This window comes from Sinocyclocheilus anshuiensis, unplaced genomic scaffold (genome assembly GCF_001515605.1).
Source record: "Sinocyclocheilus anshuiensis isolate Anshui unplaced genomic scaffold, SAMN03320099.WGS_v1.1 scaffold248, whole genome shotgun sequence".
Lineage (NCBI taxonomy): Eukaryota > Metazoa > Chordata > Actinopteri > Cypriniformes > Cyprinidae > Sinocyclocheilus > Sinocyclocheilus anshuiensis.
In genome coordinates, this window is record NW_015555734.1 from 736498 (window position 1) to 759467 (window position 22970).

The 22970-nt window shown below is 38.2% G+C and overlaps 1 protein-coding gene across 1 annotated transcript in view; it reads left to right on the forward strand.

Annotated features, from left to right (window-relative positions):
- LOC107673033 (integrin alpha-10-like) overlaps positions 1–22970 on the forward strand; it is a 41878-nt gene that overhangs the window by 13351 nt on the left and 5557 nt on the right. Inside the window, exons 6-21 of the mRNA XM_016466461.1 lie at positions 82–196; positions 316–443; positions 2497–2645; positions 8274–8424; positions 13750–13915; positions 15221–15294; positions 15437–15581; positions 15696–15844; positions 19153–19296; positions 19510–19713; positions 21243–21373; positions 21548–21714; positions 21849–21991; positions 22185–22295; positions 22408–22493; positions 22731–22872. Of these exons, the coding sequence (XP_016321947.1) occupies positions 82–196; positions 316–443; positions 2497–2645; positions 8274–8424; positions 13750–13915; positions 15221–15294; positions 15437–15581; positions 15696–15844; positions 19153–19296; positions 19510–19713; positions 21243–21373; positions 21548–21714; positions 21849–21991; positions 22185–22295; positions 22408–22493; positions 22731–22872 (2205 nt within the window). The remainder of the gene's footprint in view (positions 1–81; positions 197–315; positions 444–2496; positions 2646–8273; positions 8425–13749; positions 13916–15220; positions 15295–15436; positions 15582–15695; positions 15845–19152; positions 19297–19509; positions 19714–21242; positions 21374–21547; positions 21715–21848; positions 21992–22184; positions 22296–22407; positions 22494–22730; positions 22873–22970) is intronic.

Here is a 22970-nt window from a genome sequence, read left to right on the forward strand (position 1 = left end):
AAAATTGTGTAAAGCATAAAGGTGGTGCTACAGACGCTGAATGAGAACTGTATATACAGACTTTCTCTGTATAATCTTTAGGCCTGCGCTCCACTTTGGTCCCAGGAATGTGGTACATCTCTGTTCAGCACAGGAATCTGTGCATCTGTCACCAATGACATGGAGCCCAAGGACGTCATTGCACCCACTGCCCAGAGTGAGATAAACATCCTCTGTCCATCTGACCTATTGGATTGAATAAAATGACTGCACTAAGTTATGCAGTCTTAGCATTTAGCAATTTAACTGAACAAATTTTGTGTTTGTTTTTCACAGGATGCACCACATACATGGACATAGTGATTGTTTTAGATGGTTCTAATAGTATCTACCCCTGGTACGAGGTGCAGAACTTCCTTAGCAACATTCTCAGCAAGTTCCACATAAGTCCTGAGCAAATGCAGGTATATGTTTGTTTTTCCTGAATGATGTAGTTCCTGTTTGTTTAGTATTTTAACGTGGGTTTAGAGGATTTGTTTGTGATTAAAAAAACACATTACAGTATGTTTCTTCTTTACATTACATTTACATTTAGTCATTTAGCAGACGCTTTTATCCAAAGCGACTTACAAATGAGGACAGTAGAAGCAATCAAAACTAACAAAAGAGCAACAATATGTAAGTGCAAATGACAAGTCTCGGTTAGCCTAACGCAGTACAAGTAGCAAGGTATTTTTTTAAATATATATATATATATATATATACACACACACACACACAGAAAAACAAGTAGACAGAATAGAAAAAATAGAAAACTAGTGGTTTTGTAGGCAAACATTAATGCCTTGAATTTTATGCGAGCAGCTATTGGTAGCCAGTGCAAACTGATAAACAGAGGTGACGAGCATTCTTTTCGGCTCGTTAAAAATTAATCTTGCTGCCGCGTTCTGGATTAATTGTAAAGGTTTGATAGAACTGGCTGGAAGACCTCAGCTATCGTCGGATCATCAGGATGGAATGAGAGGTAGAGTTGAGTGTCATCAGCATAGCAGTGACATGAAAAGCCATGTTTCTGAATGACAGAACCTAGTGATGCCATGTAGACAGAGAAGAGAAGTGGTCCAAGAACTGAGCCCTAAGGCACCCCAGTAGCTAGATGTTGCGACTTGGACACCTCACCTCTCCAAGATAGATTGATCTTTAGATTGTTTTGATCAGGGGTGGGCAAACTTTGCCCTTCCAGGTCACTTTCCTTCAGAGTTTAGCTCCAACTCTAATAAAACACACCTGAACCAGCTAATCATTGTCTTCAAGGCTACTAGAAAGCTACAGGCAGGTGAGTTTTATCAGGGTTGGATCAAATCTCTGCAGGAAAGTGGCCTGGAAGGGCCAAGTTTGCCCATCACTGGTTTTGATGATTCTTTTTGATTTAATTTTTGCTTTTAACAGTTTTAAATGAGTAACTCATCTTAGCGTGACAGTTGGACGTATTCAGTCCTCTAAAAAAGGCCTAGAAAAGTATTGACAATTAGTCAAATCTTAAAAGGTCATGGAAAATTCTGTACTTAATGCCACTTTTTCTATTTATTTGCAGGTATGAAGTCTTGCTTAAGTTAGAAATGACTCTTTGTGTGTGCAAAAAGTACTTTTAAAAAACCTCATCCATTTCCTATCCAGTCATTACAAATATTTGGTAAAGTTATGGAAAAATCTTGAAAATTCATTGGTGTATGCATAAACATTCATCAAAGTGAGTGAGCAAAATCTTTACTCTCAAACTGTGTGCTTTTAGGTAACAGAGACCTGGCTGCAGTTTTGACAGATATGTAGAACTGCCTTTTAACTTTAAATCCTGTCATCAACAGCTCCAACGCCCATCTAGCTTTGATGCATTGAGCCAGTATGAACGACTGTGAGGAACAGAACCACAAGCCAGTCCGCAGAGAGAAATGAGCCCAAACAGAAACAGTGCTGACAGGCTGGGGAAAATAAATGACAATATTAATGTGAACAGACAGAAGTTGTGGTTTCTATAGGAGAAGGACAGAGGGGACAGAATTAGAAATGTCTGGGGGCAACATGAGGTAAAAGGAAATTCCTCTGCTTTGTGGAGCATTTCTTCTCATCTACATCTCATTCTGGAGTTATCCGTTCTGCACAAATTACTGCTGCTGTGTGATTTAAAGCAAATTACCTCAAACATCTGCTAGACCATTTTTTTTTAATGGCATGGACCCCCAAATATGAGGATCATCTTCTCCTCATATTTGATCATAGCCTCATCATAGCCTCTAGTTACAAATAGCACAACCCCTAGATTCAGGCTGTTGGTTGAGACAATGTTACTATGTTGGGCTGATCAGGATGCTCGAACAAACACATCAATGTTTTGAAAGCACCACAGAAATGTCTTTATGATGTTTTAATAAAATGTTTCTGCAAACTGAGATGAGAGAAATGTTATCATTAGAAATTATATGCACCACCTTTAACTTTACTGTTTGCGACTGTTTGTAGGTAGGTGTCCTGCAGTATGGGGAGATCTCGGTCCATGAGTGGTCTCTCAGGGACTATCAGACAACACAGGATGTGGTTGAAGCTGCCAAGAACATCAGTCGTCAAGAGGGACGGGAGACCCGCACTGCGTACGCCGTCCAAATGGCCTGGTATGGTGACCCACTGCTCATTAAAAACAAATGTAGCACGGCCCACTCTCTCACTCCTTTATGTACATTCTGACCTTTTCATGATCCCCACCATATCCAGAGAAAATGTAAAGTGTGTAACATAGTTGAATCTATATGGTCAATAGTGCTTTTGTTTTTATGTTGATACTTGTGAAGGTGCCTCCTCAGAACTGTAATTCCATTCCTTCCCCTGAGACTCTCATGCAGGAACAAAGATTTGTTTAAAGAGATTCCTATTCGTTGCACTCTGAGTCCCATGCACACTCTCTTCATTCCTGTAGTGTCTGCTTCTGTCATTCTTCTTTATTGTTATCCTAATACCCTCCAACACACACATATGCACACATATTGGATGCTAACCATAGCAGGCGCTTGCTGACCACAAAAGCAAAGCCTCACAAAATGAAACAAGTCTCAGATTTTCAGTGACTGCTGGGAAGAAACTTTCTACTGTCTGAAAATGAGATTTGAACAATCCAGTCTAATTAAAGTCAAGCTATACATCTTAAAAGGACCATATCATGGAAAACAGAATTTCACTTGCTCTTTTGAAATGAATTAATAACACAGAACTCTGTCCTCAGTACATTTATTGCCATGGAATCGTTTAGATCAAGGTGTATTTTAAAAAAAATTGAGAAACCAAATGACAACACCGCTATTGAATCTAGCGAAGTGAAGTGAAGTGACGTGTGGCCAAGTATGGTGACCCATACTTGGAATTTGTGCTCCGCATTTAACCCATTCAAGTTCACACACACACCGTGAACTAACACCCGGAGCAGTGGGCAGCCAATGCTGCGGCGCCCAGGGAGCAGTTGGGGGTTCGGTGCCTTGCTCAAGGGTCTCACCTCAGTCGTGGTATTGAAGGTGGAGAAAGCGCTGGTTTTTCACTCCCCCCACCGACAATTCCTGCCAGACCTGAGACTCGAACCCGCGACCTTACTAGTCCGACTCTCTATCCATTAGGCCACGACTGCCCCTTTTCTAGAACATGAAACATAACAGCACGACTAGTGTAATCTGATTCCTGAATAAATTACTCTTATGAGTCGGTTCGTTTTAGTTAATCGACAACATACATGTACAGTGTGACCAGTGCAGTCTGATTCCTGACCAAATAACTTTGAGTCGGTTCTTTTAGTGAATCAAAAACAAAGAGCGCAAGCAGTGTTTGATTCCCGAACAAAAATCTCTTCTGAGTCGGTTCTTTTTATTGTAAATCAGAAACATAATGAACTATGTAGCCTGATTCCAAAAACAAATGGCTCTTGTGAGCAAATCTTTATAGTGAATGAAAAACGTACAGTGCAAATGTACAGCCAGTGCTGCCCCATTCCCAAACAAATGACTCTTATGAGCTGATTTAATTGAGTAAATCAGAAACATACAGTAAATAGTGTAGTCTGATTCCAGATTGAATGACTCTTATGAACCAGTTCTTTTTAGTGAATCAAAAACATAGAACACAACAAATGTAGTTTAATCCAAGAGCAAATTAATCTGGTTTCTTTTTAGTGAATAAATATATATTAGGTTATATTATGATGTGTAATGTGTAATATACAATTTGAAAACAATGAAACTGTAACAAGGAAAATGTTCAGGAGTCTAGTCTAAAATCTCTGTCAGTGCTAAACACACAATCCTTCATTTTGTCTTGCACAGAAGTTCATGGATATTTTTTTGTTTATACCAGGTTCTTCAGCTCCCTTACTGTGAGAGTTTGTTTGTGTTTGTGGTGTGTGTCTTTGAGTTTCTACACAATTAAAGACTCATTTAAGACTTTCCACTCTTTGTAAGGCACGCATTAGACTGACACACTCTCTCACGGTAGATGAAGTGATAGCAGTAGTTGGCTGAGGTGAGGAAGGTTGTCATAACATTCAGGTTTGCTGAGCCAGAGAAGGATAGCTGGCTCAGCAGAGCCGCAGGTGTGGTCACCATCCAGTAGACGCAGCCTTCGCCCATGCTGCTGTTTAAACACACATGACCGTGTTGATACAGTACAGTCACACACTCAAACATGAACGTGAGAGAGTTCAAATATAGTAATTAATTCAAACTCGCAGTAAAACAAAAGAGTGTGAGTTAAAAACCACACAAGTCCAGATGTATCACTCAATAAAAGCACAGCAGCATTCTAATAACACCAGCCCCAGCAATTAACAGACTTCTCTGCTCAAATCACTTTCCCTGCAACTTTCTTTCTTTCTTGCTTTCTTTCTTTCTTGCTTTCTTTCTTGCTTTCTTTCTTTCTCTCTTTCTTTCTTGCTTGCTTGCTTGCTTTCTTTCTTGCTTCACCAAAAGAAGTACACGTTAGCATGCTTTTAAAAAGAGAACTTAATACTCTTATTAGTAAGATATCCTTAAGTGCAAACTGAATGTATTGTTATTTACAAATACAGTTAGTTGAAATTAAGAGTGCTTTTTGACCCATATAAGTAGGATTTAAGTACACCTTTATATGTAATTTTATTATTACTTCTACTGTCATAAAATTTTGGTAAAAGTGTATTGTCAAATGTATGGACAAGCATTTATTGTGAACAAAAATCTACTTTATGTAATTTCTATTGGAAATTGTCATGTATTTAAATATATTTGTAATTACAGATTTGTAATGGTGAAGTTGCAGTTTAGTAAAATATATTAACTTTAAATGTAATATTAAATAAAAAACACACTACAGTTAAAATTTCAATGAAATACTTAAAGTATGACTTTTAATTTGACATTATTACAAAGCACACTTTTTAAACATTACGAAATATCGTCATGAAAGTGTAGTCTCTCTAAGTACATTTAAGTGGCCTTTTATTTTATTAATATTATATTATCTGCAAATATAGTTTTTTAAAATACTCTAAACATTTGAAATACACTACAAGTGCACATTCAATACAATTAAAGGGATAGTTCACCCAAAAATGAAAATGACCCCATGATTTACTCACCCTCAAGCCATCCTAGGTGTTTATGACATTCTTCTTTCAGATGAATACAATCGGAGTTATATTAAATAATGTCCAGACTAATCCATGCTTTATAATGGGAGTGGATGGTAGCCCAAAATTTGAAGTCGAAAAAATTGCATTCATCCATTATAATGCGTTTGTGTAAGAAAAATATCCATATTTACAACTTTATAAACGTTAATCTCTAACTTCCGCTAACTGTCGTACGCACGTTTACGAGAGAGTGGCGTCCAGCGGATGACGTAAGACGTAGGCGTAGCGTAAACTCCGGTGAGAATATGCTAGTCTCGCGAGAAACAAGGTTTGTTTACAGCAAAGTAAAACCAGTGTCCTCTTGGCTTATATCGAAATCCTCAGACATTTTTCTTTACAAATCCTCGTTTTGTACTTCTAATAAGTGACCGTTGTTTTGTTTTGATCTCTCCGTTGCACTTCCGCGTTCGTCATTTCTGAGCGGCGCATGCGCAACACCGACCTCATACGTCATACGCCCGGAACTGCTTCCAGTGTACAACAGTGAGCGCAAGCTACATTAAAGTGATTATTACGTTTTAAATATCGACATTTTTCTTGCAAAAACGCATCGATTCGCTACAGGAGGCCTTTGTTCACCCCCCCCCCCTAACTGTCGTACGCACGTTTACGAGAGAGTGGCGTCCAGCGGATGACGTAAGACGTAGGCGTAGCGTAAACTCCGGTGAGAATATGCTAGTCTCGCGAGAAACAAGGTTTGTTTACAGCAAAGTAAAACCAGTGTCCTCTTGGCTTATATCGAAATCCTCAGACATTTTTCTTTACAAATCCTCATTTTGTACTACTAATTCTTGACCAGTGTCACCGCGTTTGCCTACGTCATCCGCTGGACGCTACTCTCTCGTGAACGCACGTACGACAGTTAGCGGAAGCTAGAGATAAAAGGTTTATAAAGTTGTAAATATGGATATTTTTCTTACACAAACGCATTGCGTCGCTTCAGAAGGTCTTTATTAACCCCCCGGGGCCGTGTGGACTTCTTTTAAATTTTGGGCTACCATCCACTCCCATTATACAGCTTGGAAGAGCCAGGACAATTTTTAATATAACTCCGATTGGATTCGTCTGAAAGAAGAAAGTCATGTACACCTGCTTGAGGGTGAGTAAATAACAAGCTAATTTGCATTTTTGGGTGAACTATCCCTTTAAGCACATTGTTTTCACAATGGTTCTTGCTTGTTTTCTTTCTAAATCCCTTTAAAAAGTTTTCATAATCACTAAAATCCCACTGAAACATCTGCGTAACAAATTGTGTATCTTTCTCATAATCAAGAATTTTTTCAAGATTTTCTTCCTCACAACATAAATATCTTAATGGAACAAACATTCTTCTCCAACATTAAAACCTGCCTTCTATTTTTCACATACCACAAAACATTTTTCATTTCTCCTTTCGTCCCTCTGTGTGAAAAATCAGAGTGCCATTTTTTTTCACATGACTTTGATTCTATGTCAATCACAGATAGTATATTCAACATTGTGTTTGTGTTTTCACTGTTGTTTGCTTCCTTACAACATTTACCGTTATTCTCCTCTCCTCTCCGCTTTCACTGGATGTGATTAGCCATAAGGCTGCTGGTTGTTTTTAAACTCTGCACTCTTGCGGGCAGCCACATAGTTATATTTAGCTAGAAACTGGACAACCGCCTGAAAATCACTAAGTTGACTAATGCTGGCTGTGCCACGAAACTTACATCTTGAAAAATGCAGGTTACCCTCACACAAACAGCACAGAAACCTGCTGCATGTATCGGCTGCTTCACAGATAGAAAATTATTTAAATTAATTTGTGTGAATTTTAATATGAAATATGGACGGTTTTCAGCCTGATATATGTCTTGAATTTACAGGAATTATACAGGGGTCCCAAAAAGTATAAACTTAAAATTTAGGCCACACCTAAAATGTAATAATATTTTGCTATTTAACAAAATATTAAACCATATGGCATTTATTTTACATGTGCATATATAGCACAAAAACACTATTCAAGCAAAAGTTTTGGGGCAACTATACATGTCTCATTCATAAATGTTATTAAAAAATTACTTAATAATAAATAAAACAATAATAATAACACAATACTATGTATAATACTGTTGAGTATTGGGGCCAGTAAGATTTATTTATTTATTAAGTTTTTGTCATAAAAAGTATTTTATGCTCACCCAGCCAATCAAGTAAAAACTGTAATATTATTTAAAATTTAAATAACTGTTTTCTATTTTAAATGTATTTTGAAATATGCATTTTATTCCTGTGATGGCAAAGCTGAATTTTCTGCAGCCATTACTTCAGTCTTCAGTGTCACATGATCCTTGAGAAATCAAATGTTGAATTGGTCACTAAATATTTCTTATTATTATCAATGTTGAAAACAGCTTTTGTGCAAAACTCTTTGTGAAAACTGTGATATCTTTTTTAGGATCATTTGATAAACAGAAAGTTAAAGAGATCTGTGTTTATTCGAAATCTTCTAGTAACATTATAAATTGCATTATAATTTTTTTTTCTGTTACTTTTGATCAATTTAAGGCACCCTTTACCAAAAAAAACATTTATGTTTAACTGTTCTCTTTTTCTCACTCATGTGTAGCACGGAGGCCTTTAGTCCAGACAGAGGAGCGAGGGAAGGGGCCACTAAAGTGATGATAGTCGTGACAGATGGAGAGTCCCATGATGGTGAAGACCTTCCTGAGTCCCTGGCTGAATGTGAGAAACGTAACATCACCAGATACGCCATCGCTGTAAGTACAAATACACATTCCTACCATAATTAAACCTGACCCCTGATGTAGGCTGGAAAAACCTACAACCCTTCCTAAGAAAACCAGCGAGCAGCAGAATGTATGCCTGAATATCAGATCTCCACTTAAACAGACCATAATTGGCACTGCTCTATTTTCAGTGTCTCTGCTCAGCTCCACCCGGTTCTCTCGCTCTCTGTCTCTGTTTGAATAATAAAACTGTCTTCCCTCATTCTTTAAACAATCATAACCACATTATTGCTGCTCAGAAATAGACTTAAATGGGGTTCCTTGCCATAAGAGGAATGAACCACACCCAAAAACCTCTCGACACCGACACCCTGCCCCTCTGGGTGGGTCAGTGGGTGGGCGACACTCCTTTACTGCAACCCTAAACCACGACAGGGCAAGAAAAAGACAAAGTGAAGCTGCCACCATCAGAGCCTGGGGTGTCAGTGTAGCCAAAATGGCTTCCCAACTTCAATAGACTGTCTAAAAAAAGTGCTGTAAACAAAACAAAGATGACTGAAGTAAGTTTTACAAAAAAATACTATTTCAGTCTTTCTACTTAAAAAGTTCATGTTTAATTTAATGTTTTTTGCCATTTCTTTGTAATTATTTATGAAATTTACTAGCAAGTTCAGAGTGAAAATAGTTTTAAACTAAATCCTAAACCATTTTTTTTTCAGTGTACTTGCACTTATTGTTGAAATATAGAAACAACATTATTATTGGTATTCCCTAAAGTCCCCCTGAGAAGTCATATTGTTATGCTGAAAATATATTTTTATGTAATAAATTAAAAAATAATACAAATATATGTATTTTTTACAAACAAATAAATAGTATATTTGTTTTATATTTTATATTTGTCCGTAAAGCATCCAAAAGCTGATATTAATACTTACAACATCAACACTTATTTCATATAGAGCTAAGGGCCGGACTAATTCACGTTGGCTCAACCGATGAAGTAAATTTGGTGTAGGTCTAACTGCCTGTTTAACCAATGGAAGGCGTTTTTTTTTTTTTAAAGGGGTCATATGATGTTGCTAAAAAGAACATTATTTTGTGTATTTGGTGTAATGAAATGTGTTTATGCGGTATAAGGTTCAAAAAACACATTATTTTCCACATACTGTACATTATTGTTTCTCCTCTATGCCCAGCCTTTCTGAAACGCGTCGATTTTTACAAAGCTCATCGGTCTGAAAAGCGAGGTGTGCTCTGACTGGCCAGCTATCCAGTGCGTTGTGATTGGCCGAATACCTCAAGCGTGTGACGGAAATGTTACGCCCTTATCATACTGCGATGCCCTGTCAGGCCGGAGCGTAACATAAAACCATGTCTGCATTTGTGATCGCAGAAATGACAAACAACAAGCGCTACTCTACACTGCATTTCTAGTCGTGTCCACTTTCGGAAGGCCAAACAAAGTAGTTTCGCTTTCACAACGAAACACAGCGTCACACCGGTGGCCTAGAGTGAGGAATGGCTAGCGGGCTGAGTGAGAGGAGGCCGGTGGGCTTGACGAACGGTGTGGCCGGCGGATTCGACGAAGGAGCGTTCGGCGGGCTTGCGGCAACCACATGTGACGACCCCGGGCTGGACTCCGCTTCGTCCACAGTGAAAGCCGATCCGGCGTTCCACAGAGCGAAGTTGTAGTATTTCCTCAGCAACCAGTATGGATCAGCTCCAGGCATGACGAAGCAGATATCGTCCTCTTTTGGAAGACCAAACAAAGTAGTTTCGCTTTCACAACGAAACACAGTGTCTCCACGGCATGGCGGCGGCGGCAACAATACTACAGCGAGAATAAAAGTTACGCCTTCTTTCTTTGCGTGAACATTTGGGGATGTTATGCAAATCTTCCCACATCGTGACGTAGATATGTGGGGGCGTGTTAGAACGAGCCGTTTTAGGTAGGCGTGGTTGACTCTTAACTTTTATAAAGAATATCTCTTTGGATTTGAGACTTTAGTCTTTACAACTTTACAGATATTCTTTATGCACCAAGAGCTTGTAACACTCCAAAAAGAAAGGAAAAATTGAAATCGCATCATATGACCCCTTTAAACTTGCATCTTGGAAACTTGAAAGCAGTCTTTATTTTAGCATTTCTGTTTGGTGCAGTCCGCTAGTGGTGCAGAAGTTACACACTTCACCTTTAAAATATTCTGACAGTAGAACTGAGTCTGAACTCCTCACCCGATATTGGTTTCCTTTCATCAGGCTATTCATGATTACAGTCATATGTTATAATGTCTGAAGGCAAACAAGTTTTTTTTCTACAATCTGAGACCATTCCAACAGAACAGATTTTACACAGGAGGAAAGCTGATATCTTTTTCTAATTCATGGATGATTCAGGGAGAGCTCTTGTATATTTTAATTCTGGTATTTGCAATAAGACCATGGTGACCACAGGTAAAACCATTCATGATCCCTCATTACCATGACTGGATATGGCTATAGTTTCTACAAAAAAAACATTTTCAACATTTCTAAGTTTTCATGTTTATTTTATTTAATTCAGCTTTATTTCACTTAACAAAAAATTTATAGTTTTAGTTTTAGTTAACAATAAGACTGATTGTTATTTCCATATTAAATTATATATAATGAAACGTATAATAGTACTTAGTAAGCTATTTAACATTGTCCATTTGGCAGTGCAGATAGTGGCTTAGTGCTGGGGTTTTTTTCAAAGAGTGGTGCAGTTTTAAATTTTCCCCAGTGCAATCTGTAACAAAATTGAATATAAGCCCATTGGATATACAGTGCAGCTAATCCACAAGAAAGAGTCCAAAGAATTAAAAAGAACCAGAATAAATGTCAAACAGTCTGAAAGTCATTTACTGTTCAATTTTAACTGCCTCTCACTGCTGTCCTGGGTGATTTGATATTTCTACTGTACTCCACTCATTGGAACGGAGCACAGCGTGTAAACCTGCTCCTGAATGAGCTTGTGTTTTCCTCTCTTAGACAATCAATGCCAGAATAGTGTCTGGATCTGCAGAGTCATCTGGGTAATATGTCTCTCTGCGTCTCCTCTTGGGAACTGTGGAATAAAATTATGACAGCTGGTTTTAATGACCCACCAGCCAAAGCATAGCTTTCATGTTTTGATGTGTTTTATGTTCTCCCTCTCTCCTTTCTCGTTCTCTTCCTCCTGCACAGAACTAGGGAACGGATGGAAATGTAAAACACTCGTAGGAGAGAAGAGAAACTTCTGAATTGGTGTGGTGTGGCGCAGCCAGGATATGTTTTAGACATTACAGGATAGAGATGCTGGGAATGTGAACATGGTGGGAGGGGAAGCGGGTGGGAGTTCAAACAAGATAGTAGGAATGTGCAGCAATTCACTGTAAATTACCGCAGATATGAACTAAAATAGACTGAATATTGTAGATTTAATTGCTTATTTATTTCTTATGATCTCAAATATCCTCCTTTGCGTGACTACCTTGGCACTAGTTGGGAACATGCTTGGAAAGTTTCTACCAGTTGCATTGTGTTTGAGAGCAGGAATCTGCCCCAGACTCAGATGAGACCCAGTAAGAAATCCTCAGATCTCTGTCCAGGGTGCTGAGCCATCATCTATCATTGATAGCATGAACACGCCTTACATCCAAGAAGGACAGGACAGTATAGATAATTCACAGGAAGGAAAGTGAGAGAGAAGAGGGCAGGGTCAGGAAAGGACCACAAGTCAGGACTCGAACATAGCACTTTCCATGAGGCTATGGGGTCTGACCAATATACAGTAAATGTGGCAGATTATTTTGAGAGCTCTTAAATCTCTAAACTGCAAGAGATAAAGTCACATTGCAAGTTATTTAGTCACATTTTGGCATACAGTATAAAGTCATATTGTGAGATTTGGGGCCCAATTTACTAACAGCTTGTGCCACTTTTGGTATTAAAATATTACAGTCAGGAAAGGCACACTTTCAAAAAATAGCAATGAAAAGATGTGGACACTGTTATTTTTTCAGCTCACCTTACTGCATATGCAATTGAAGGAGTTCCCTTTCAGGCCCAACATTTATGGGAGGAGAGTGTTTAAATGAATCATACTACAGTCTGTGGTAGTCAGTTTACTGGTATTTTTGCCATTATTTAACGCCCCAAAAAAACACGTCTTAACCCATTTGCACCTATGTTGTTAGTAGATTTCATGCACCTGATTATCATTGGCTCTGCTTGTTTGTGCTAATCTTGGTAGGTTTGCGTTCATCATAATGAAAATGCGAATGGAAAAAAGTGCCCCTATTATGCCTTTTCGAATATTACCTTTCATGCAGTGTGCCATGTAGCTGTATGTGAACTTAAACTATCTGCAAAGTTGTGAAGCTGACAGTGCACGATAAATAAAGTTATTGTCTATCAAAAAAAAGACTCAGCTCGCAATCACCTAAACGAGTCCGCTGTACGCGGTAGACCAATCCAGAGCCAATCTCTCTACGGGTCTGGACCAATCACAAAAGACTGCGCCATCTGGCCAATCACAGCAGTGAGGGCTCACAGAAAGGAGGGGTTTAGAGAGACTGATTCTTTGAACTGCTTCGCACGAGTCGTTTACAAATCATTTAGAAATTAGGTAAAATTAAATCTATTTTTTGAGAAAACTAACGTGTTTTTTGACCTTGCATGCATGTAAACCTGTTTTAGGAGACTCATAAAACAATATTAGCAACCTTAAAAATGGCATAGGGGCACTTTAATTTGCGCATTGTCAGTAGGCCTAGATCACCTGCAAAACTTTCCACTCCCATTGGAGCTTTTATGGGATTGCAGATCCAGACCTTCATAAATTTGAAAGATGAGAACAAATATCTATGACTGGACAAAAATTTAGACCCATATTTCTCATGTTGACTGGAAGTGGTATATCCAGTCATCATATCCAACCAGCTGAAGTCTTGTTGGGAAAGTTAGGTGACGTAGGTACATGTCAGTAGAGAGTGAACTCATGACCTGGCAATGATGGTTTTCAGGGCCTGTCATTAGTGGTGTGCTGCCAGTGAATATGAGTGATGGTCTCTCTGTTTCTTCTGCGTAGGTGTTTTGTTTCTAAGATGAGTTTCCTCTGAGTCCTGTATCCCATCATTAATTGATCTATCAGATCGTCTGCTTTCACCCTAATGGTGTGGAGGAGGTGTTGGCTCTCTAGATGAGAAAATCTATGTTGTTGTTCTTCTCCCTCTACTATCTGACTGGTCTCTAACATGGCTAGTGAACAAAAGCCTAAGGAATCAGCATTTCCGATTAATTTTCGATCAGTGTATACTTTAAACAATTTACTCTCTCTCTCTTCCACAGGTATTAGGTCACTACATCCGCAGACAGCAAGACCCAGAGACTTTTATCAATGAAATTAAGTACATTGCCAGTGACCCCGATGAGAAATACTTCTTCAATGTGACGGATGAGGCTGCTCTAAATGATATTGTGGATGCATTGGGGGATCGCATTTTTAGTCTAGAGGGTAAGAGGAAGAATATTCATCCTTAATGACCGTAGAAAAAAACCCCCAGACAAACAGATTTTCTTTCCTTGAAAAGAAACACCTAAAGAAAAATCGGACTTGCTTTTCATTGAGGATGTTGATGTTGTTTTTTCAACATATTTGGACACTTTAACCATACTTGAAAATGTATGCAAATACACAACATATCAGACCAAGCAACATTTATTAAATCCATATTTAATATGAATTATCCTTTTTGGATATAAAGTGGCTATGGGACTTGTATTTTAGGAATGAGTATATTGCAAGATAAGCAACGTTTTACCCCAAAAATGCATAAACATCATGAAAACCGGGAAAGAAACAGGACAAGATATTATTTCAGAAAAATAATTCCCATAAGAACAAGGTGTGACACTTGTGCCATCTTGATTCTGAGGAAAGCCAGGCAGGAAGGATGGAAGGGAGGAGATGGATGACCTTAAAAGTGGGCACAGCTGTGCATCCACAGGATACATAGGTTAGAAGTACAGGAAGAAATATGATTAGCCAATGCTGTGCTGTGAACTGGAATTTACATTGTATGTAGCCTGCTGTATATTGTGCAGTCAAATATGTTGTACTGCCATTGATAATGATTACTGATCCTGTTTTATACATTTTCCACTTTTCAGGATATGTTTTATTTTTATTTAGTTTTTGTACAGTAAAACGGTGCGTTGGTTAGCCAAGATATAATGAGTGTACTTTTTCTTGAACTTTAATGCTCCAGCTCAGCAGATTTCTGCTGGTAAGACGTTTTTGAAAGAAGTATCTTATGCTCACAAAGGCTGCATTTATTTGATGAAAAATGCAGTAATAATGTGAAATATTATTACAATTAAAATAACTGGTTTTAATACATTTTAAAAAGTAATTTATTCCTGTGATGAAAACGCTGAATTTTCAGTAGCCAGTCTTCAGTGTCACATATTCCTACAGAAATCATTCTAATATGCTGATTTGATGCTCAAGAAACAGTTTGTATCATTATCACAGTTGAAAACAGATTCCCTGATGAATAAAAAGTTCAAAATAACAGCATTTATTTGAAATAAATATTTTGTAACATTATACATGTCTTTTTTTCTTTTCTTTTTACCTATTTAATGTGTTCTTGCTGAATAAAAGTATTCTTTCATTTTTTCTGACCTCAAACATTTGAACGGTAGTGGGAAAAGTTTATTGATATAAATGACATTTACATTGTAATTTGTTGACAGAACTTGTATGTGTATTCATTAACAGTGTGTAATGAAGTGTTAATGTGTTCTGCTGTTACAGGGACCCTGGGATACAATGAAAGTGCCTTTCTCATGGAGATGTCTCAGATTGGTTTTTCAACACACATATTGGATGTGAGTTTCAGCGTACTTTATGTCCACATGCATTTGTGCCTGTTTAAATATATGAAATTATAAACTGAGATATATGTACAGTAGATGACATAAAATTGCAATCATGCTGTACTGAATTATACTATTTTGGATCATACTGTAGGATGGCATCTTGTTTGGCATGGTGGGTGCATATGACTGGGAGGGAGGCGTCCTGAAGGAGAGCAAAGAAGGGCAGCTTAAGCCCTCAAGAGAGGCCTTTGAGAAAGAGTTCCCATTGGAGCTGAAGAATCATGCAGCCTACCTAGGTAAAATTTTACTTTATAAAACCAACCACCAAATAACTAATGCTTCAAATTTGTACCTTAACATAACATTTACAACTTACTAATGCTTAGATGTGGACGTGTAAATTTTTGCAGGTTACACAGTGTCCTCAGTGGTTGTAGGTGACTGGAGGAGGCTGTATGTTGCTGGTGCGCCTAGATTCAAGCACAAAGGAAAGGTCATCCTGTTTGACCTCACCCCTGAAGGCGATGTCATAATCACACAGGCCCTAAATGGAGAACAGGTGGAGCTCTCTCTTCATTCTTATATTTATTGATACTTACACGCTCCACTTTCACACACTATGTCTCTGGTCCACAAATGAAATCTACATCAAACCCTTGTGTGAAGTCCAATTCTTTGAGTTTTACATTATCCTTCTTTTCCCAGTTGCTCTTTTATTGCTTTTCCTCACTCAGCCCTTCTTTCACACCACATTCCTTCTCTCTCACAATTAATGAGTTTATTTTCTTATTCAACAAAAGCAACCAGGTTTTATTTTCTCAGACCGCTCCTAAAATCAAAGTGATACTTAGAGCAAAATCCAGAGGTTCAGGGTTCCTACAGTCATGGAAAACCTGAATAAATCAGGGGATTTTTAAATTGGATTTTCTAGGCCTGAAAAGGTCACAGAAATTAATCAAATCTTTTCTATAATGAATGTAAATTTTTCTGGTTATGATCCCTAAAATATTTCATCAGCTATATACTGCTTTTGTTTAGAGCATTTGTAGAGTGAAACTTGCTTGCATGCTTTGATTTGTGAAAGATTTATTGTTCTGAGTCGGTTCTTTTCACTGAATCATTCAAATGGGTTCACATATAAGTCTAAATGATTCATTATTGAATCAGTCTAAATCAAAATGATTTTTCTTTCATTCTTAACATAGACCATCAATATTGATCCATACTGTGTGCGTGTATATATACAGTATATATATATATAGTATATGCTGTATATATATTTCTGTCATGACAACTCTCTGAAAGTTTAGCATGGTAATGTACATGACAATGTTAAAGGGGTCCTATTAAGCTCTTTTACAAAGTCTTGATTTTGTTTTGGGGGTGTACTAGAACAGGCTAGGTTGGTCATACTAGGTTGTTCGAAAAACACATTACTTTTCACATATTATACATTATTACAACACCTCTCTCCCCAGTCTGGCATGAACGGCTCGAATAGTTCCTGTATCAAATGAAGGCCCGCCTTCTGAAATACGAAATGTGCTGTGATTGGTTAGCTGGGCCAGTGTGTGTTGTGATTGGCAGCACTCGGCGCCTGGTTGGGAAATGTCATGCTCCTTCCCATTGCCGCCTGCCAGCTTCAGTGTAAATATTGCGTCAATATCAAATCAATTTGAGCGCGATTTAAACCTGGATGATTGTAACCACTCTAAGTTCGTCTGCCTTGAGGAAACTAGCTTGGGGTACATATGTACTGCTGCTGCTTCAAAGATCCATGTGAACTGCATGTATTACTATCTATGTGTGCCTGGGCTACCATGCCGACCGGCTTAACACTAGTTAGAATGCGCATTATGTGTAGAGACTGTTAAATCCAAGACTGTTAAACATGACGCTTAGTTTAAAACTTGTTTTGTTGTTGCTCATTTAAAAGTTAATAAGGCAGACCACGCAATATGCACAGTGAAATGGAGTATAAGAGCGTTCACTTATCTTAGATGTTGATGTCAGATGCTTTCTGAAGCGAGCTGCAACTGCTACAGCAAGCACAAGCCGAGGATTTGGATGTTGAGCAGGAAGCTCATTGGCTGCTAATGCTAAAAGAAACCTATCAGCTGCATGTGAACTATGATGTGTGTGTGTATGTATATATTATATGTGTGTGTGTATGTATATAATATATATTAAATATGTATGTATGTATGTATATGTATCAGGGGCGGTTCTAGGATTTCATCCACAGGGGGGCTGAGCCCTCAGACAGACCATTAGATACAAAGATACAAATTACTTAAATAAACTTTATAGTACTTGTGAAAACTGTATAATTGTATGAAGTAAATATATACAAATATCCATTAAAGCTACAGAAGTTACTTAGTTAAGAGCAGCGAGTGATTCTGTGTTTTTCTTTTGTTGTTTGATCAACATTAACATAAGAAAAGCACGGGTCCGTTATATTAATGCACATCCGATATTTTCTTAACTGTTTACGTTCACTTAAGACGTAACTGTTTTTACGTTAATACTTGTGAAGACAGCCATTCTGACATAATTTTGTGCCCAGTGGCATGCACAGGGGGGCCGGGGGGGCTCGAGCCCCTGCCCATTTAATCGCAGATGCTAATGTGCTCTTTCGGTCCACGGACAGCGATTTCTACCCCCGATTGTGCCCTCGTCACGCCACTTCTCCCCTGCCCCTCCAGAGGACTATGCATGCCACTGTTTGTGCCTATTTGCTGAAGACGTGAAAGAGAACTCAATTTGGTATTTGCGTGCTGTCTGAGAGACAGCTTTTTTGTGTACGTGATCTATGACAGCACGCGAGTACTGCTTTGAGATCTCTTTCGCGCCATCTTGCGCTTGAATAGCTTAAAATTGCTTAATGTTTAAACTGACAAACCTTAATACACATGAGAATGATAAACTTTCTTGAGGAAGCAGCACTGGCCCGATCGTTCAGATAGATTTAGGGGGGCTGAGACGAAAGACAGGGTGGTTGAAGCCCACCTAAAAAGGGCCTAGAACCAACCCTGATATGTATAGAGACAGATTACCTGCTAAATGTAAAATTTATCATATCTCAAAAAGAAATTAAAATGTTGTTATGGCTAAATTAATTTTTTTATGAAAAACATACACTACTGTACGGAGCCCCACACATGACATGCAAGAAAAAATTTATAATTTGTGTACACGATTTACTAATTCGTTCCCTCAATGTACTAAAACGTGCACACGATTACTATTTTGTTCCCTCGATTTACTAATACGTTCCCTCGATTTGCATCGAAATGGTAAATCGTGCGCACGATTTAGCCTACTATTTTTTTCCTGCATGCCATGTGCGGGGCTCTGTACTACTGTTCAAAAGTTTGGGGTTGGTAAGATTTTGGGTATGAAGTCTCTTGTGCTCAAAAACTGTGTTTATTTGATCAGAAATACAGTAAAACTAATATTGTGAAATATCATTAGAATTTAGCAGCTATTCTCCAGTCTTCAGTGTCACATGATCCTTCAGAAATCATTCCAATATGCTGATTGCTGCTCAAGAAACATTTCTAACTGCTATCAATGTTGAGAACAGATTTGTTGCTTAATATTTTTGTGGAAATCTTGATACTTTTTCAGCATTATTTGATGGATAGAAAAATCTTACTGACAGCAAATGTTTTTAACGGATTAGTATATATTGTTCAGTATTGGTCATTTATCAGTTATCAGCCATAACATCAACATAATTTTAGGCTTATCATATCTACCATAGTTTTAATATCATTGCATCCCTAATGGAAATACATTGGCCAAAAGTGTGGGAACCTTCAGATTGCTTAACATCTTTTATCTCTCTCTCTCTCTCTTCAGATTGGCTCATATTTTGGCAGTGAGGTGTGTGTGGTGGATGTGGATCAGGACGGAATAACAGATATCCTGCTCATAGCTGCTCCCATGTTCCTGGGAGCAGGAAACAAAGAAAAAGGCAAAGTCTATATCTACTGTTTGGATGGGGTGAGAACCACAGTGGCAGTACTGTTTGTGTGATGTACTGTATATGTGAGAGACATACAGAGAGAGATTCATGCTACCATGCTAAACAACTTCCTCTAGTCTTAAACTTACGCCATTTCAGAAAATTAATGTCTAATTGCATAAACATTTTATTTGAAATCTGCTCCCCACTATTTCGCTCTCTGATTCTATATTTGTCTCTCTCTCTACCAGGATGGTTTTGCCCCTAACGGTACGCTACATTCTCAGAAGAAAGCACAGGATGCACGCTTTGGTTATGCTATGGCAGTAGCCCCTGACTTAAACCATGACGGATATGCTGACCTGCTTGTGGGAGCTCCACTAGAGGATGACCACCAGGGAGCTCTTTACATCTACCATGGGGACGAATACTACATCATACCGCATTATAAACAAGTAAATATATCACTAGTTCATGTGTGCAACCAACCACAAGTCTGAGACCACTGAGACCAGACAATCTGTAGACATCACCAAAAAAAAATTTATATGTAAAATAAATAAAAAATACGCTTACTAGAAATGTAATAGATTTATTTTTTTAGTTGAACTTGAACTGAAATTGATAGGCTAAGTATTGAATTTGTAATAAAAAAAATTGAATTCAGTTTTGAGAATGTACACTACTGTTCAAAAATTTGGGGTCAGTAAGATTTTTTTAACATTTGTGACCCTGTCTGTGAAATCCAAGTCTCAAAATCTAATTATGAGATAACAAGCATCAAAGTTTGATTTCAACCATTAATTTCACTATGATTTCAATCTTTGACACGGCCTTACTCAGTCAATATTAAAGATATCAAGGTTATATTTTCACAGAATGTTCTTTACATATGAATAATCACACACACAAAAAAAGACTTTAGCTGTGATTTCACTGGCAGGGTCACATTAAAAGAAAAAAAAAACTCATGCTCAACAAGGGTGCATTTTTTTAAATCAAAAATATGGTAAAAAATACAGTAATATTGTGAAATATGATTAAAATTTTCTTTTTTATATATTTTTAAAATGTAATTTATTCCTGAATCCCTAAAGCTGAATGTTTAGCATCACTTCAGTCTTCAGTGTCAAATGATCCTTAAAAAAAATCATTCTAATATGCTGATTTGGTGCTCAAGAAACTTTCTTATTATTATCAATATTGAAAACAGTTGTGCTGCTTAATTTTTGTTTAAACTGTGATATATTTTTCAGGATTCTTTAATGAATAGTTATAAAAGTTAAAAAGAAATACAGAGTTCTGGCATGAAACTCTAGATGGCGCAGTCCGATAGGTCTAACTCAATCTGACCTAATGACATCATTATCACATGGCACAGCTGGTTGGTTCTCTCTTGTATTGGTAGCCAATGAGCTCGATGCTCAACATTCAAATATATGACTAGTGCTTGCCGTAGCAGTTGCAGCTTGCTTCAGAAACCCTCCACCTTCCCCAGCTCCACCTGTATAGATCTGCTACGAGGTGATTCGTGTATGCTATATGGGGGTTATTTCATGTATGTTATATTTGCAGCAGCAATATTTCTTACATGCTCACAGCAGCATGTTGTAGATGTATTGGCAGTAGCAAGTCTCGGTACTTGCTCTGCCGCAGCGTAGCAGATCTATTCCGCCAAGGCCAGACACATTAACATTGTCATGTACATTACCATGCCAATCCCTCTGAGAGTTGTTATGACAGAACAGCATTTATTGGAAAAAGAATCCTTTTTTTAACATTATACATGTTTTTACTAACTTTTGGTCAATTTAATGCACCCATGCTGAATAAAATGAATTTCTTAAAACAAAACAAAAAACTGACCCCGAATTTTTGAATATTACTGTAAAACCAGTGACCACTTTTACTAGTGGTCTTTAACTTTTAGACCCCTGTAAATTATACTTTGCCTCCTAATAAACCTGTCTTTTTCTCTCTGTAGCGTATCCCAGGCTCCTCTCTCTCTGCAGGCCTGCAGTATTTTGGCCGTAGCCTGAGCGCTCTGCTGGATCTGGATGGGGATGAGTTACTGGATCTTGCTGTGGGAGCACAGGGCACTGCCGTCCTGCTGAAGTACTCAATGCATCATTACAGTCTTGTGTTTTTATGCATCATCTAAACACTGCAATCATTCAAGTTGCCAATTCGTCACGTTAAATTGTGTGTCAAACAGTAGTAAAGTCAAGTTCGATTATGACCCGTGGTAACAACTTTGCTCGACTTCTGACCTCTCACTGAACTCTACAGGTCACTCAGTATAGTGCAGATCAACGTCAGCCTGTCCTTCCAGCCACACTCCATCAATGTGATACAGAAGAACTGCCACAGGGCTGGCCGAGATTCTGCATGCCTTAATGTCACGGTTTGCTTTCTGGCTCTGTCTCGCTCTCCTGGCTCTTACGGCACATATTTTGGTAAAGTGTCATGTAACCAAAAAGCTTTTTTGTTCTATTGCTGTAATAAATTCCTTTCATGTACGGCATGTCTATTAATAACAACTCTGATACACTTCCTAAACTATCCTAAACACATCTGCTTATTTTTGTAGATATGCAGATGGGGGCCATGTTGGATGACAGAAAGATCTTGGCTCGTGCTCTGTTTGACTACAACTCCCAGCGGCAGACCCTAATGGGCGTCAGTGTTCGTGTAGGCCAGACCATGTGCTACACGCTACCATTTCATGTCTTTGTAAGTCAAAATGTCTTTAAAAAATCAATGAAGTAAAGGGTAATGTACAATTAACCGGTCGATATCGCAAAAAGGGGTTGTCTTGCCCTAATGGCCGACGGACTGTACATTATCCTTCTTATTACATGAGTACTTACTGATTGTTTTCAAGGAAAAGTGTTCTCTCTGTTTCTGTCTTCCTTTATATATCTAGGATACAGCTGATTACATCCGACCAATCAGCTTCACTTTGCGCTTCAAAATCAATGACACAGAGAGCGGCCCGGTACTAGATGAGGGCTGGCCAACAACATTCAAGAAGTCTGTGAGTGCTATTCAACTGCACTATTCCTTTGAAAAATAGGAATATAAATAAATGTTTTTTTTCCCTCATACTGCTGGCTAACGTAAAGTTTGATCTCTTTTATTGCCTTTAGATCCCATTCTTCAAAGACTGTGGGGAGGATGACGTGTGTGTAACTGATCTGGTTTTGCAGGCCCATATGGACATTTCTGGAACAAGGTAACCGAGAAACTGTCCTCCTGCTGTTTGCATGTGTAGAATACACCTAATGATCCACAACTAGTCTAAATATGTTGACCATTGGCAGAACTAGTTTCAATAGTTAAAATAGAAATATTTAGAGTAGCCATAGCAAACATTTTTAAAGATTTAACATGTTCAGTGACTGCTAAACAGTGATTGAAATAGCATGTGTTGTGCATGTAATGTCAATGTTGCTCTTATCTGTTCTTGCAGGCAGCAACCGTATGTTATACGCAGCCCTCGGCGACGGCTTGCAGTAGAAGTGCAGCTACAAAACCGGCTAGAAAATGCATATAACACTAGCCTCACTCTTCATTACTCCAAAAATCTGCACTTCAGCAGTCTGAGTATACGGGTACCACCTCAATCTCTCCTCTTAACTCATACAAGCATATTGATACAAACACATCAGCATATGTGTTAAATATGGCAGTGTGATTGTATTTGCCAAAT